A 14999-nucleotide genomic window follows, 5' to 3' on the forward strand; every position below is an offset into this window, starting at 1 on the left:
CCATCAACTCTAATCATACCAAGTCACATCAAAACACATTTTGAGCTGTGATCGCTTCAGCACACAGAGGCATAGTTAGAACGTGTGCAGCTCAGAAACTACCAGGAGGGTTAATTTCATGCATGAATTTTAAACTCTTTGACGTTGCCTTTGGGTTTGCCTTGGTGGTTATGAAAGCTACACTAGATACATATACTTCAGTGATTTTATTTGCTTGCGTTGGTAGGTGTTTCATAGTTGGCATACTGTTAACATATCAGGTTATCTCAGTAGAAAAGGAATGCTTGTTCACTCGTGGGTACTTTTAAAGAGTAATCACTCAACACATTCACTGTATGTCACCTGAGTGTTTCTTCCCTTGAGTCAACACCGGCTGATCTCCACCTGCCCGTGCAAACAGGATGACATCCCCACCTCCTAGCAGGAGGCACTAAGCAACCCCTGAAGCCCACACCGGCGCTCGCACTGCCGCAGGGCAGGACCAGAGCACCCATTCCCGGCCCCGGCCCCGGCCCAGCCCGGGCGGGAGGGCGGCGGGCCGCGCATCGCAGCCGCTCACAGATGCCGCCCAGCGGGGCTGCACCACACCCGGGGGCAGGCGGGGAGGAGGCGAAGGGGCGCGCAGCGGCCCGCGGGCTACCCCGCCCGCCGCGCTGGCCCTGGACAGCGGCCGCCGGCGGGGCCTGAGGCGAGCGGCGCCGCCAGCCAGGCGCGACCGCCCCGGTCGCTGACAGCCGCCCGCCAACGGCCGCCGCCGGCGCGTGGAGGGGGCTGCGCACGAGGGGGGGAGGGGGCTGGCGCTCCGCCCCGCCCCCGCCCCGCGTGCTGCAGCCCAAGGTCACGCGCTCCCCCCCCCCCCCCCCCGCCAACGGACCCCCCCGACGGCTCCGCGCCCGCTCTTCCCCAGCCGCGCCGGCCGCCCCGTTACCTCCATGGCGGGGCCGGCGGGCTGCAGGGGCGGGGAGGTCTCGGCGCCGCAGCCGCTGTCAGCGCCGCTACATCCTCCCCGACCCACTTCCGCCTCCGTCATCCCCCCCACGCCGGTAACGCAGCACCTCCCCTCTCCCGGGCCGGGCCGGCTGAGGGTTTAGAGAACGTCCGTCACCTGAGCCCCGCCCCCTCGGGGCCCGGCCCCGCCCCCTGGCGCGCGGGGCCGACGGTTGAACGCCTCACTTGGGCGGAGGAGGTGGGGCTGCGCGGGCAGGGCGGGCTGCGGTTACAGCGGTGCCGAGCGAACGTCGCCTGGCGGGGTTTGTGCTGTGGCCAGGCCGCTTCGGCGGCAAAACCGACCGGAACGGTGGCTTAAGGCGGGAGGTGCAGGTAGCGCTGCCAGCCGCACGCTCTCCGTCTCATAAAAAGGGCACAGGGGAAGGGGTACGGCTACAGCACGGCTGCACCCCACCATTTCCTATTCCTGAAGGGCTCCTGAGGGGTATGCACTGCTGCGAGGGCACCGTACGGTGCGGAGAGCCTGTCATTAGGCAAGTCTGTCTCTCACTGTCACCATAACTAGAGTAAGAGGTGAACAGCTATGTGTTCAGACAGGTACTTAAGGATTTAGGATCCTGTTTTTCATATCTCGATGGAAGCATGGAGTGATTAAGTTATTTATCAAATGTCGGATATGAAGGACTGTACCAGAGAAAATAGCAGAAGCCAGGTATTAGGGCTTGTAGTTCTGGGTTTTTCTGAGCCATTTTTACGGTTGTTTGGGTAGGTGTTTGAGGGGAGCAATACCTACTTTAAAGTACACACATTTTTTTATTGCAATCATGCATGCACTTTGATAATGCCTGAATTATTTTTGACATTGCGTGACAAGTAGTTGATTTTTAATGAGAAGTTGCCTGGGAGAAACAATTTAGGGATATTTTTCTATTTACAGTTCACTGGATAAATATTGAATATCACTGAATTAAATATGGTGTCATGAGAGAATATTATTTTAATAAAAAAAGAGTCATGTTAGTCAAAGTGCTGCTCTCGGAAGAATAATTTGCATTTTTCCAAGTCTGCTTATTGTTTCAAATGACAAATAGTGACAAAAGGCAGAAAGGTTCTTCACATATACGTCAGAAATTATCTCCTTGTCTTTTTTTTTCCTCCAATGCATTCACTGTACATTACATATATTTATTGTATATTGTAATATATGCAGGTGCACAACTGCAGCAGGAGCATATGGTTCCATGCTCTCACAGAGGTTGCTGACAGGGAACAGATCTCCCTAGCCAAACCACAAGAAGCTGTTTTTCCATTACTTCTATTCTTACACTTTTTAGAAGCCCCACAGGGCACTAAACAGATTAAAGCTTTCTTTCTCCATCCACTTTGGGCAACTCTGAACTGGGTACCTAGGCCTGCGCTGCCGTGGTCTAACATGGGAATTTCACACAACTTCAAGAAGAGCCTTTCTAGATACAGTCCTTCCAAAACCATCCTGTGGCAAAAGCTTTTGACCCTAAACTGTGCCATACTGCACTGCTTTGTCATTCCAGGTCAGTCTCCGATTGAAGTTGGACGTTTGGGGAGAATACTGTAGGAAAGCTTGCCTTCTTTTTTCAAAAACGCTGGAGAAAACAATGTTTCATGTAAATTTGTTCTTTCTTCCTATCCCCAGAAAATATGTATTGTCATCCAGCTCTTGGGTCATCTCATGACTTAGCCTATGAGGAAATTTATTTTGGAGATCATCCAAGGCAGACACACAAAGGGTTTTCAGAAGTGTTTGTACTGAAGACAATGAACTACCGGCTCACTCATCTCAGGCTTTCTGAAACTGATTCTGGCTAGGGAGCACTCAGCCCCCCCATAGAGCTCCCTGCTCCCTCGAGACAGGTATTCAACAGAGACAGGCCAATTCTCCTCTCCCACCCCCCTCCATTTTGTGCAACAGAATTTAGGTATATTTTACGATTGAGATTGTCCTGACAGTCTTTCATTCTGGTCCTGAATTGCAACAGCAACTGCTAAACATCTTGGTTAGGGAATGGTAGAAGAATTTAAAAAGTTTCTAGACTAACTAGAAGAAAAAAGATTGAGGATTTTGATTGTTAATTGTTTCAGTTTGTTACAGTAAAGTACGAGTTGCTCCATATTTTGTGGGAAGAAATGTCAATTCGTACCTGCAATAGTCTTACCTAATTTTCTTAAACAGTTTATGAATTGTACATCTTACCTATTCAGAAGGAGCCAGTAAGCTGACATATATTGCGTGCAGCTAATTTGAGACAAGATAGGTGAGGAAAACAAGAATAATTTATATGCTCCATATATTCTATGATTTTATTATCTTTGTAAAAGATAATTAGTTCATCTTTTTAAATAGCATTGTTTACGTAAAACAAGATTGCCAAGACGTTTATGAGATGTGTTGGGGCAGAGCATAATAAACTTTAAATCCTGCTTTTGTTGAGAAGCCAAGTCCCACAGGGCTGTGATTAGCCCTTACATCAAGGCAGGGTACAAATGCTTGTTCACTATCATTGGAATTATTAGACCTGCAAGAATTTTCTGAAGAGCACATAATGAGAAAATTACTGGAGTTTTGCAACTGAGGAATGTGTTTCCAGCATACAAGAGCTGATGCTTTAAATACTTGCCACTGTAGAAACTGCCTTTCCAACAGGTTCTGAAGATCACAAACTCTTTTGCTTGTGAACAGTGCTGGGCAGATCAGCATTCTTTGAGCTGCTTTTGTGGCTTATCTACATGCCAAATTAGTATAAAGGAAGGCAGGGTATGAATTTACAGTATGTTAACTATTCTTCTTTGGAAACTTAAAGTATTCTCCCTGCCCTGTGCAAATGACCTGTAAATTCTTTGGCTGACTATGGCCATTTTGTTGGGTTGGGTTCAGGTTCAGTAGGTTCCCACTGGAGTGGAATGGTAGAGGCTACAGGTACAGTGACAAAGTTAAGAAAGTGTAAAAGGGGAGGCTAATCTGAATGTTTGTATGAGTAAATAAGATGCAAGGCCAGTACTGTCCTTTGTATTTTTCTCAAAACTGCTTTGTGTGTGAAGGATTTGGTTAGGTAATAAAAAAAGAAATTGTATACGTAGTCCTTAATTCTGGTCTTAAATTGCAATAGAAAACTGTGAGGTAAGAAGTTTGGTGTTCTGTTACTCGTCTACAAAGCCCACCAAGCCTGTTGAAAGATTAGCATGAAACTGAAACAAGGAAACTAACATTTTGTTTGAGCACTTAGGGTTGGGTCTGGCTATAAAAGACTGTTCCATTGTTAACAGAACATGAAAGCCCTTTTAACTGCACACAGAGATAGTAGCAAATATAGATGAGTGATGGTTATTGGTACAATAATAAGTTACTGTGAATCAAGAGGCCCAATTTTAACAATTAAAAAAAAAATTAGTTAACTTCATTTTTAGGTGTCTAACCTAAGACTCTACCTACACCTATATTGCCTGTACCAGAGCAGGACCCAGTGTGCCTTGCTTTTGACATAATCCCCCTGTCTCCATGGTCATGGTAGATGGCCATAATTCAGCTGTGAGCCTTCACACAGTCCTAAAGGCAGTCTGAGCTCAGACTGCTGATAAACACCAACTGCCCTTGCAACAGGCTATGCCGAAGCCCTTCTGCAAAATAATCCATGAGTAATTTGCCTCTTCAACATTAACCATGGGACACTGCTGCATGACAACATTCCTGGTTCACCTACACAGTGCCTAAGTCTGTGCTTGGTCTGGAGGGCAGGCAGAGCCTTGTTATCCAGCCTAAGCCCATGGCTTTAGGTCTGGCAGCAGAGTTTGGTTGCATCCTATGAGTATGAAGGGCTTAACTTTCTCTCTCAATGTGCCTCTAGGCTCACCTACAGCCTACACTGAGACAGGGCTTGCACCACTCATTGAGGACATGAGAGAAATGGAAGCTTCAGTCCAGGCTTCAAATATAATGTTAATGCACCTCTGGAAAGTTCCAGAATTAATAATTAACCTTGTTGTGAAGATAAGGCTCTTTGTGAACATGTTGGCATAAATCATTATAAAAAAAAATATAATGTATATATTATAGGATAGGATATCCCTATCCTATATGGATAGGACAAATTAAGTAAAAACTACTTCCTGTCCACGGTCTGTTTCCTAACTGGAGAAACAGTGACTTTCAATTCAAGAATGAAGCAGATCATCTACAGTAAGATTAGTGGAAAGAAAAGCAGTGTCCCTCTGTCTTTGAACGCTAGCTAAGAAGATAGAACAGCTCCCTTCTCTGTCTCTCTTTAATTTTTTGAAGCTTGGTGCTTCTATTCTATTTTGTAAATGGTTGCATTCCATGTGAAAGTAAAATGGCTCCCCTAGTTGCTATCGACAGTCAAGCTAAAGGGTGATCGTGACTACCCTGGAATGAATACAGCAGTTCCCGTTAAAAAGTCTATATCGAAGCAGAAGTCTTCAGTCATTCCCATTGGAGGATTTGTTTTGGTAGTTGTTAATGCAGAGCTACAAAACAGAACCATGTGAACAGTTAATGTGTATTAATCAACAGTGATTTTCAAACATCTGTTAGAGATGAGTAACAAAGTTTCTCAGCTATCAAAACTCTGCAGGTACATTTTCTTATAAAAGAAGAGACAAGCAGCATTGAAGAAGTTGCTGTGGGATTGCATTAGCTAACCTGACACAAGTCCTTTTTAAACTGACATAGAAGAAGTTGCATCTGTGTAAGAAGGTTAGTAAAATCATGCATCTAGGTAACCGGCTGAAAATGAAGCATAGGTGTATACTCAGGGCATATGTCTAATAGAGCTTTGTACGGAGCTCTGTCACCATAGTAAACAGAGTCACTTGTTTGCACCAGAAGCTTGACAGTAGTTTAAATTGTTTTGAGATAATTTAGCTGAACATGTACAATCTCCTTCTGCAGGCGCTCAGTATCTTACGTAAAAATAAATTAAACCTCTTACCAACTTATGTCGGTATTAGTAAAAAATCTCTGTATACAAACACATCATTTAAAACTCTTCTGTACATAACAACTGACAAACTTAAAGGTATGTAAGTTAAAGGTGCTCTAGATGTAGGCACCCTCCAGTCATCTACCCAGAAGCTTACGCACATCTCTATTGACATACTGTCATAATAGACACCAAAGCACGGTAGTCTCCAGGCCCATTTGGGGATGCATACAGCCTATTAACCCCTTTCCCAAACTTTTCTGGTAACTACAGATCCAATCATTTTCACTGGTAACAATTCACTGTTCCCTGTAGTTTTACATTGGTATAATTAATAACGTTTTGTGACTTATGACTGAATCCACAGGTTGATCTCTCTCAGCTGTGGTGGCTTGAGAGGGCATAAAAAGCAGAAACATCCCACTTTTCTATCCCCCTGCCAGCTATATGTTGTCATAAAGGTTAACATTTCTGTCTTTGAGTATATATAAGGTTAATATCAATAGGATAAGAAAAGCCAGTTTTTATGTAACCACACATCCAGTGTTTGTTTTCACCCTTTTTTTTCCTAGGACTGCACTCTGGCCTGTGTTACTTTTTATCTGTTTTTCAGAGCAGCTGAATTGCAGCTGGGTGAAGAGTTACCTAAGCACGTGAGAGCAAAGGTGACTTTCCCAATGTCGTATGAGCCCCTTATTACATGGTGCCTCTATCCTTGCAGTGGCTGTGCAGCTCCCTTTCAGACCAGGCTTCAGCCACTGTCAGCGTTTTGCACTTCTGATAGATTCAGAGATTTCAAAGGAGGAACAAATAGGTCATCTGTGCGACCTTTTGTACAGCAACGCTCATAAAATGTCACCAGGCTACTGAGTTAAGCATGTTTTCCATTTACTGATGGCTCTTATGACACTGAATGAGACTTAGATTGACAAACTGAGCTGACTCATGTGGTTTCACGGAGCAACCCAAGAGGATGGAAATATGTCTGAGAGCAGGCAATGCCTTTTCTTCATATTGGCAATAGTAAGATAGCAAATCAAGTTAATCATAAAAAAACCCCAAGCAAGTAGCAGAAAGCTCCCCAGGCTGATATTTAGCCTTGCTGTGATGAACAGCAGCACCTCTGCCAGATGATTTTTTTCTCAGGCAGTCAATTTACTGAGACATCCTTTATTTGTGGGAAGGGATCTGTGTTGACCTAAAGCCCTTCAATTGCCTACGTTTGCACTAATGTAGCAAATGCATGTTTCTGGTTTCAGTGTTTCCTGCATTTTGGGGGAAACTCGGTGGGCCAGGCACTGACAACGTAACTTCTGTATTTAACAGGAAGCTTTTCGTTTGTTTTCAAACTTGTGCTGCCCTTTAGAGAACTGCATTCATTTTAGATATTTGGATTAAATCGGTAGCCTGAAATGGACTGTGCATGTTGATAGCTGCTCCTATTACTAAATCCTTGCAAGTCTCCACAAGCCGAAGAGAAAATATCCCCAACAAACATTTTCTGTGTTAAACTAGACTAAACTAGACTAAATGAGACTAAGACCATATTTTCCTCCAGCTGCTGTCATCTATGTTGTTTTCCCTCTGACGTTCAGAGTGCAAACCCAGTTAAGCAGGAACTCTTTGGGGCCTTTTTTGTGTGCCAAGCTCAATGGTGACACTTTAAAACCAAAAGTGGATTGGTAACAGTTGTCTATAATTAAATGGGCTATGAATCGCTTTAGTTAATTTCCCACAAGCTCAAAGCATGGCTGTAGTGCTGGTACTAATGCTAAAGCAGAACTGGTCTTTATTTGATAATATCGACCAGGCCCTACTGCAACTAAGAGTCCTCAACGGGATGTTTGTATGTTTGGTTAACAAGAGAAGAGTGAAGAAAAGGAGGAGGTAATAACGTGATGCATCTGATGAACACTTTTACAACGGTGGAGAAGAGGGAGACAGTACAGTATCTGCAGCACTGACTTTTGACCTGGTTCATACCAACTTTCAGAATTCTCCAAATGTTAACAGAAGATTATGCTATCCGTTTCAAAAGGCAACAGTGAGAAAAGCTTCTTGTCTTGATGCAGTAGGGACTACTGCCTCCACAGCTGGATTGTAGATAAATGCCTCGATGTAGCCCTTTAGCTAGTTTTATCAAAGGAATTAATGGGTGTTCAGTGGTTTTGGAAATGTTGCCTTCATCTCAACGCCATTTGTGATGTCCAGCTTAAAATGAGAGAAGGTAATTATTCTACTTTGTGCATTTCTGTTGCTCTGTTTATACTTGACCACCTTTAAATTTGTTTATTGTTGTTTATTGATTAATGTTCATGCAACATGTGAATAACACATAATGCCCACACCTTTTGCACTCTTTTAACACCTTTTTTCCTATTGGTTTCTAATTTCTGTTAGAGGTTGATTTGAAAATGCCAGCAATATCAACTGCAGTTTTACAAAGACAAAAACTCAAAGCACGTCTGAAATATTTTTGTTAATTCTGAAAGTTACTGTGGGAGGGATGAACGAGAAGTATCCAGTGGGATTATTTTCTTCAGTGAGACCAGCCTAAACGTCCACATAATTTGGGCACTCTCATGATAATGAAAAATCAGTGGTGTGTGAAAGAGAGCGATTGAAATCTTAGGGACACAGGCATTTTGTGAAGGAAAAGCAAAATATATAAAATGGAAAAGGCTGAAGATCATAGAGAATAATTCCCATTGCTGCTAATCACAATTCTGTGCGAAAAACAAGAGAGGTATCAGCCATTTTCTTCTTATAATCTTCATCAAATTTCTTATTCTGTGCCACAGTGAAATAATTCTTCCAGTCCCCGACAACCCCTAAGAAATAGCAAAGCAAAAAAGGACAAAAGATTAATTTACCAGTGTTTCCTGAAGCCCATTAGCCATGATTTACTAGATACTTGTACTTCAAGGCTTATTTCAAAACAGAATGACAACCAGGAGGACAGAGTTGATGCCAGTAACAAACCTCAGTACCTTTTCTCATGAATGGGGAAATGGAGTGATCCATTATTCCCTGAAACTCCTTAGTGTAGTTTGTCATGGGATTTTCCTTCATTATCTCAAACGAGGTGTTATGGAGTATCTTGTTTAGAAGCTCCTGATTCACGTCCTTCTCCAGGAACTTCAGAATCTTCTGAATTTCTTGCTTTGGATTCTGCAGAGAGAATAACATGGGATAAGATACAGAGCCAGGAAAAGCAAAGAAATCAAACACAGTGTTATAGTTGCAATTGTCAGGGTGAGACGATCAGGTTATCTGAAGATTTACTGATACAGCTGGCATTATAATAGAAAACTGTTGATCGTCGGTAGTGGACTTCCAGATTTCAGAGCTCTATAAACATACATTCAGCCTTTTACCTCCTTCATATCTTCATAGAAGAGGTAGAGAATACGGTGCTTATCTTTTGCCTTCCACCATCCTTTTACATGGTCATACCAGGAACCCCAGAGCACTGAAAAAGGAGTAACATCATCAGCAGCTATAAATGCCCAAACTGTCTTTAGGTATCTGTGGCACTCATGTTTCCCTCATAACCAGTGTCTGGGCATTTCCCAGCTGGTTTTGAATCACTGTGGCCATGACTGCTGTGCTCTGTGCTTATCACAGCATTCGTGCTGTTAATCCCTCAGGTGTATGGACACTCAGAGCAGGATTCATGTGCACCTTTAGAGGGCAACAAATGCAGATGCTTACCCCTGAATGAAAAATCCAGGCTGCCTTTACAGTCGATGGAGAGAAACAGATGTTTCCAGAGTGACTCATCTGATCAGCTGGACAAGACTGGTCTTAATTAGCCCTGCTTTGAGCAGGGGGTTGGACCAGATGGACACCAAAGGTCCCCTCCAACTTGCATTATTCTGTGATTCTAACTGGTTTAAATATTTGGTATACTATCAGAAGTGCCTGTTGCTCTCCGGCAAGTATCAAGATGACTAGCTTGGACAGAGGTAGCTATGTTCTAGATGTCTGCACTGGGACAGATGTCAAGCTGGCCAAACACAAGACACAAGGTCTCCTTTAGACATGAGACTCTCATGCTCATCCAGACAGTGGTGTTTCTAGGCCTACATGGTGGCAAAAATATTAAGGATCTATGGAAGCTTTACTGACCGAAATTGCAGACTGCCATCCACCTGAGCTGGTTTTCTTTCTTGGATATGAGCACCAGCTTCTGGGGTTGCCTGTCTCTAGCTAGATAACTGGCTTTGTTCAGATGCCTGATTTTTATACAGATGAATTTAGGTAAAAAGACTCCCTTAACTCAAGTTCACACCGCACGTTTCTACACAAAATTAAACCTTGGTTTCTTGTATATCAGGCTAGAGCAAACCCAATTAAACCACTGTTCATTCCCAGCTGGCTTCCAAGCAGGTTTCTTTTAACCTCAGAGAGAAGAGATTAAGCCTGAAAATTGTCACATGTGTTTCTGAATGATAATAGAATAAAGAGTAGCTTTTCTTCCCTCCCCCAAAATGGGAATGTAAAGATAGAATTAATCTTTTAATCCTTTAGGTACTAATAAAAACCCATGAATGAAGATAAATTACTACTGAAACACCTTCAGTAGATATCCTTCTGTAGAGTGTCAGCACTGGATTTCAAACCATAGCTGAAAAAAATAAATCAATGATGTCATGCATTTTCTAAATGACCAAAATCTCTTGTACGACTGATTGCAGTTCATCACCTTTTCCAGTCATGAATTTCTCCATGAACTCCTCCCAGGTTCCTGGGTCAGGCATTCCTTTATTCATTCTGTGGAAATGGTAGTATGACACCAGGTTGTCTTTTGCATTTCTCGCCACATAGATTATCTTTATTGATATGAAAAGAGAGAGAAAAATTAACTTACAGATGCTTATATAGATATTGAGCAACTCCTGGAGTTTTCTCTTGGAGCCTGATGACAGAGGCTTAAGAGATTTTGCTTTGAAGCTGCCGTTTTCTGAAATCCAACGCAGGTAACTTAGTCATGACTTCTTTAGTTTCACACAGGCTTTGCACATGAAAGGGAAAATATCTGGGGAGACCTTTAGGTTTCACAAAGATTCTGGAAACCGTATTCAGTCCTGGTTTATGTCACTTTCTTTGCAGGTAAAGTAGAAATGAGTCCTACCTCTTCAGCCTTACCTTACAGTTTTGTTCCCAGAAGGAGGGAGGCACCAGCTGCACAGGGAGATGAGTTTTTATTGTTCGTGGAGAAGGCATAGCTTCAGCTAACTCCAGGCCTGTGGGATGTTTCATTATGAGATGTGTCTTGTTCTCTAAATTGCACTAGCACTTCTTTGCTATTCTCGTATGTGTGATTTTGACTGGGACTTTTCAGCAGTTCACCTTGCAACTATCATTCATCTCCAAAGCGATTACATAGCAGTGTAACATATACAACATTGCATAAGCACCTTCAGTGTTTCTTGAGAAATTTTTACCTATGTATTCAAGGAGGAAAGGGGGAACACTGATTCATATCTTCTTGCTTTCTTGGGCCCATGTCTAACCTCTGCATTACAAGGGATAATGATGAATACTAATTTATATTTACCCAACTAAAGTTTTTCCTTTGCAATATTTAGTGATCTCCTTTCACTTCACAGGTCAGAAATGTTTGTTTCTTTTTAGGATATAAGAAGAATAGACTGGCTGACTAGACTTTCTGGATAGCATGTAAAGAGAAACTAGGAGAATGATGGACAGTGGATTTTGAGTAGCTATGGATATATGGGAATACTTGGGAATATCTGGTGATATGTGGAGATGTGTTATCCCCCCTCCCCTTTTTTAAACATCTATCATAACCTCTATAATTTTTTTCCCTATCATCATCTATCATCCTCTGTCATCCTCTGTCATTTTTTTGTCTCTTTCTGTGTCAACACAGTCTAGCGTAGAAGAGAAAAAGTAGCACTTCTGCTGCAGAGTTAGTCAAGCTTTTTAGCTTAAAATGTGAAGAGAGTCTGGCTTAAAGATTTGTATGGAACAGGAGCCCTTGCTGGGGGAAGACTCTTGTAGGAAACTGTCTTTGCAAAACAGTCAGGCCTGCTGGTTGCCTGAATGCCCCATAGCTTGTTTAGATGACTAGACCCTAGAATTTAACAGCAGTTACTCAAAACAGTAGCAAGACCACTGAAAACATTATCCACCTTTTGGGAACACATCCATGACATAGGTTTCTCTTCCATACAGCCCCTAGTCAGAGAATGAGATTCAATTGACCCCACGTTGCCATTTTATGCATATCTGCTGCTGTTTTTTGTGCTGTGGAGTATCACACACAGCTTTCAGATGCCACTCCAAAACAACATGGTCTTCAGTAGCACCTGAGTCACATCTGCCAGCCTTGCATCGGCTTGAGTAGCACTAGATATTTATGTTAAAGCAACTGAACTGATCCCTAATACCCAACATGGTGCATAGTTCAGTGACAAAGCAAGTGGGACCTTTCCCAGGAAACCTGTGGCATCGGCACTGGGTGCTTGTTTTGTTTCATTTTGTCTAAAATATAAACCTATTTGTATAATATTCACCTGAGTAACTCTCAGCTGAAGAGTCCTGGAAAGACCACTCAAGGAAAGGATGGCGTCTGTAAGTAGTGGCGCGTCTACACTTCTCAACATCTCCATTTTGTTGAATCATATCCACTATCTCCTGTGTCCATGTGGTACCTGAAAATGTCAGTGTTTAGATATTTCCCTCAGGGATAGCCAAGAGTCTCTTCTGCTAGGGAACTGAAAGTGAGAATGATGGACTCTGTATTAAAGGCGGAAGGAACAGCACAGAAGATGATGGACAAAGTGGAAAGAGAGGATAATGGAGGAAAAAGGCATAATTAGGAATACAAAGGTAATTCCCAAAGCACAGTTTCAGGGATTCCATTTTAGACAGGCTTCTTCTTGCCAACAGAAATAGCCTCCACCCCCACACCAGTAATGAAAAAAGCTCTGGGATAAATTCACTATTATTTGGAGACTGTATTATTTGCAGAGAGGAATGAAATTCCCTCCTCCCAATTTTCATACCTCACAAAAATTCAGGTATTTCAATGTTTGTTTTCATCCTGAATTTGAATGAAAAAATGAAATACCTGAACTTTGAGTGAGTAAAAATTTCATACAGTTTGAAAATATAAAGAAGTTGCAGTATTTTCAACGTTCCCATTTGAAATGCTCTAGTGAAGGTCAGTACCACATTTCATCTGCCTGAGCTACTGCAATATCTTGTAAGAGTTACAGTATTGTGTCTCGCATGTGCCTCTTTGTCCTTATAGCCGTGATCACCGGGTTAACCACATCTCCTCTGAGGTACTGTGGCAGGTCAGCTAGAGAACAGGCTAAGGGATAACTTGGAAAGCAATGTGGGCAGGAAACTCAGCCCTTTGTAAGATGCTTGAATTGTGCATCTCTGGCAGATACAACATGTCCATGTCCATGTCAAGTGGACTGCTAACTTCATTTCTTTTCAGTTCAATGGCTGAGAGGTTTTAATCCAGGCTGGATAAAATAACGTGGTTTTGCTTTCAGTATACAGGAAATAAATTAAAAGCTTTCATGTTTTACAAAAATAATGGTGGTTTTTAAATTTTTTTTTTCCTACTGAAAAAAATACTTAAAAATTCTTGCTAATTCAAGTAATTATTTTTTTATGATCATAAAATGTTCCCGAATCTGTTCTTGGATCCCCTAAACTGTACGTGTTTTTATTCATCCAGGATTAATATTGATGCTTGTTATTCATTGTTTTCCTGTGTAATAAGTATAAAGGGTCTGATCAAGAGGAGGAATAGTAATGAGCTAAATGGCCAATCACTGAATAAAATACCAGCTAGCTAATGTTAATGGTGGGTATTTTATTTTATTGGCTGAAATTATTAAGTGAATTGGTTATTTCCTTAAAATAGTTAACCCATTTCCAGACATCAGTACTGGTTTACACACCAAGATATTCCCCAAATACATAGTACAATCCATAGTTGTTCAGTCAGTTTCTATTATTTCTTAGTAATGATGACTTTTTACTAGGCTTTGTTAAATCATATTGGTGGAAAACTTCTATTGTTGCCGTTAATAGATACGTATATCATCTAAATCAAAGGAAACATTTAAGTATAGGTAATTAGACTTTGACCATTTGAACTTCAATAATAATAGATGGTTGTTACTTCTGCCAAAGAAGTCGGAAGTTACTAGTCCAGCTGACAGAGCTTCACGTCTTTAAAATATGTCTGGTTTGGGATTAAACAAATATCAGTCACAATAGAACAACATAATTTTCAATTCCAACAATAAGCACTATCCCAACTTTGCTGTTCTGTTTCCTACCCACACCAACCTGCTTTTGCATAGGTTGCGATGAGCAGGTCTTCAGGTCTGGCTTTGAACTTCCACACTTGGTCCCATGTGCTGCACATTGGTTTTGTGAAGGGAATACCTTCCACTTCACCTATCTCAGCTTGGAACACTCTCTGTTTCAGACTCAAATCTTCCATTTTATCCAGGGCCATTGAGCACTGCATGAGGAAAGAAAGGCTTGGAATTAACATGGTTGCTCTGAAAAAAAAAATACCTAAATTTACTCATTCATTCTTGAGGTCTCTTTTATTGACTGAGTTCCATGTCCTCTGATTTCTTTGGCTATGATTTAGCCTATCTGGATCCACATATAGGCTCCCTAAAGCTGGATCTAATTTTCAGAAATGCTTAGTATATTGCTGTTGGTGGTTCTCAACATCTCTAAAAATCACTCTGTTTACTCAGATACAAAAAGAGAAAAAAAGCCATTATTCCCATCTTTAAACATTTTACCAAACACATTTATGTAAAATTCTGAATGTAAGTATGTGGTCTTTGAAAGGCAAAAAAAAGTAATATCAGAGGTGTGATTCAAAAGAAGGCAGAGCATAACAGCTGCCCCTGAAGTCAGCATACAGGACCCAACCCTTCCTTCTTAAAGAAAATAAACAGAAATATCTGCTAACACCTTTTGGACCTCATACTCACGTAAATGTTTGCACAGCTTTTCTGTGTTTTCTTCCTGGAGCTTTTCACTCTTAGAGCTCTTTTTGCT

At 41.9% G+C, this 14999-nt stretch overlaps 2 protein-coding genes across 2 annotated transcripts in view; both read right to left on the reverse strand.

Annotated features, from left to right (window-relative positions):
* The window catches only part of GCC2 (GRIP and coiled-coil domain containing 2), a 30241-nt gene extending 29257 nt beyond the window's left edge, over positions 1-984 (reverse strand). The window contains 1 exon segment of the mRNA XM_050894926.1: positions 929-984. Within this exon segment, the coding sequence (XP_050750883.1) occupies positions 929-934 (6 nt within the window). The 5' untranslated portion in view covers positions 935-984.
* A 7652-nt stretch (positions 985-8636) lies between these two features.
* SULT1C4 (sulfotransferase family 1C member 4) lies at positions 8637-14436 on the reverse strand. The gene is made up of 7 exons (XM_050904884.1): positions 14265-14436; positions 12464-12601; positions 11070-11167; positions 10627-10753; positions 9296-9390; positions 8909-9089; positions 8637-8749 (listed from the first exon to the last, which is right to left on the reverse strand). Exons 1-7 carry the CDS (start codon positions 14434-14436, stop codon positions 8637-8639), a joined length of 924 nt encoding a protein of 307 aa, XP_050760841.1.
* Between the last annotated feature and the right edge of the window lie 563 nt (positions 14437-14999).

Source organism: Gymnogyps californianus, chromosome 1, assembly GCF_018139145.2.
Source record: "Gymnogyps californianus isolate 813 chromosome 1, ASM1813914v2, whole genome shotgun sequence".
NCBI lineage: Eukaryota > Metazoa > Chordata > Aves > Accipitriformes > Cathartidae > Gymnogyps > Gymnogyps californianus.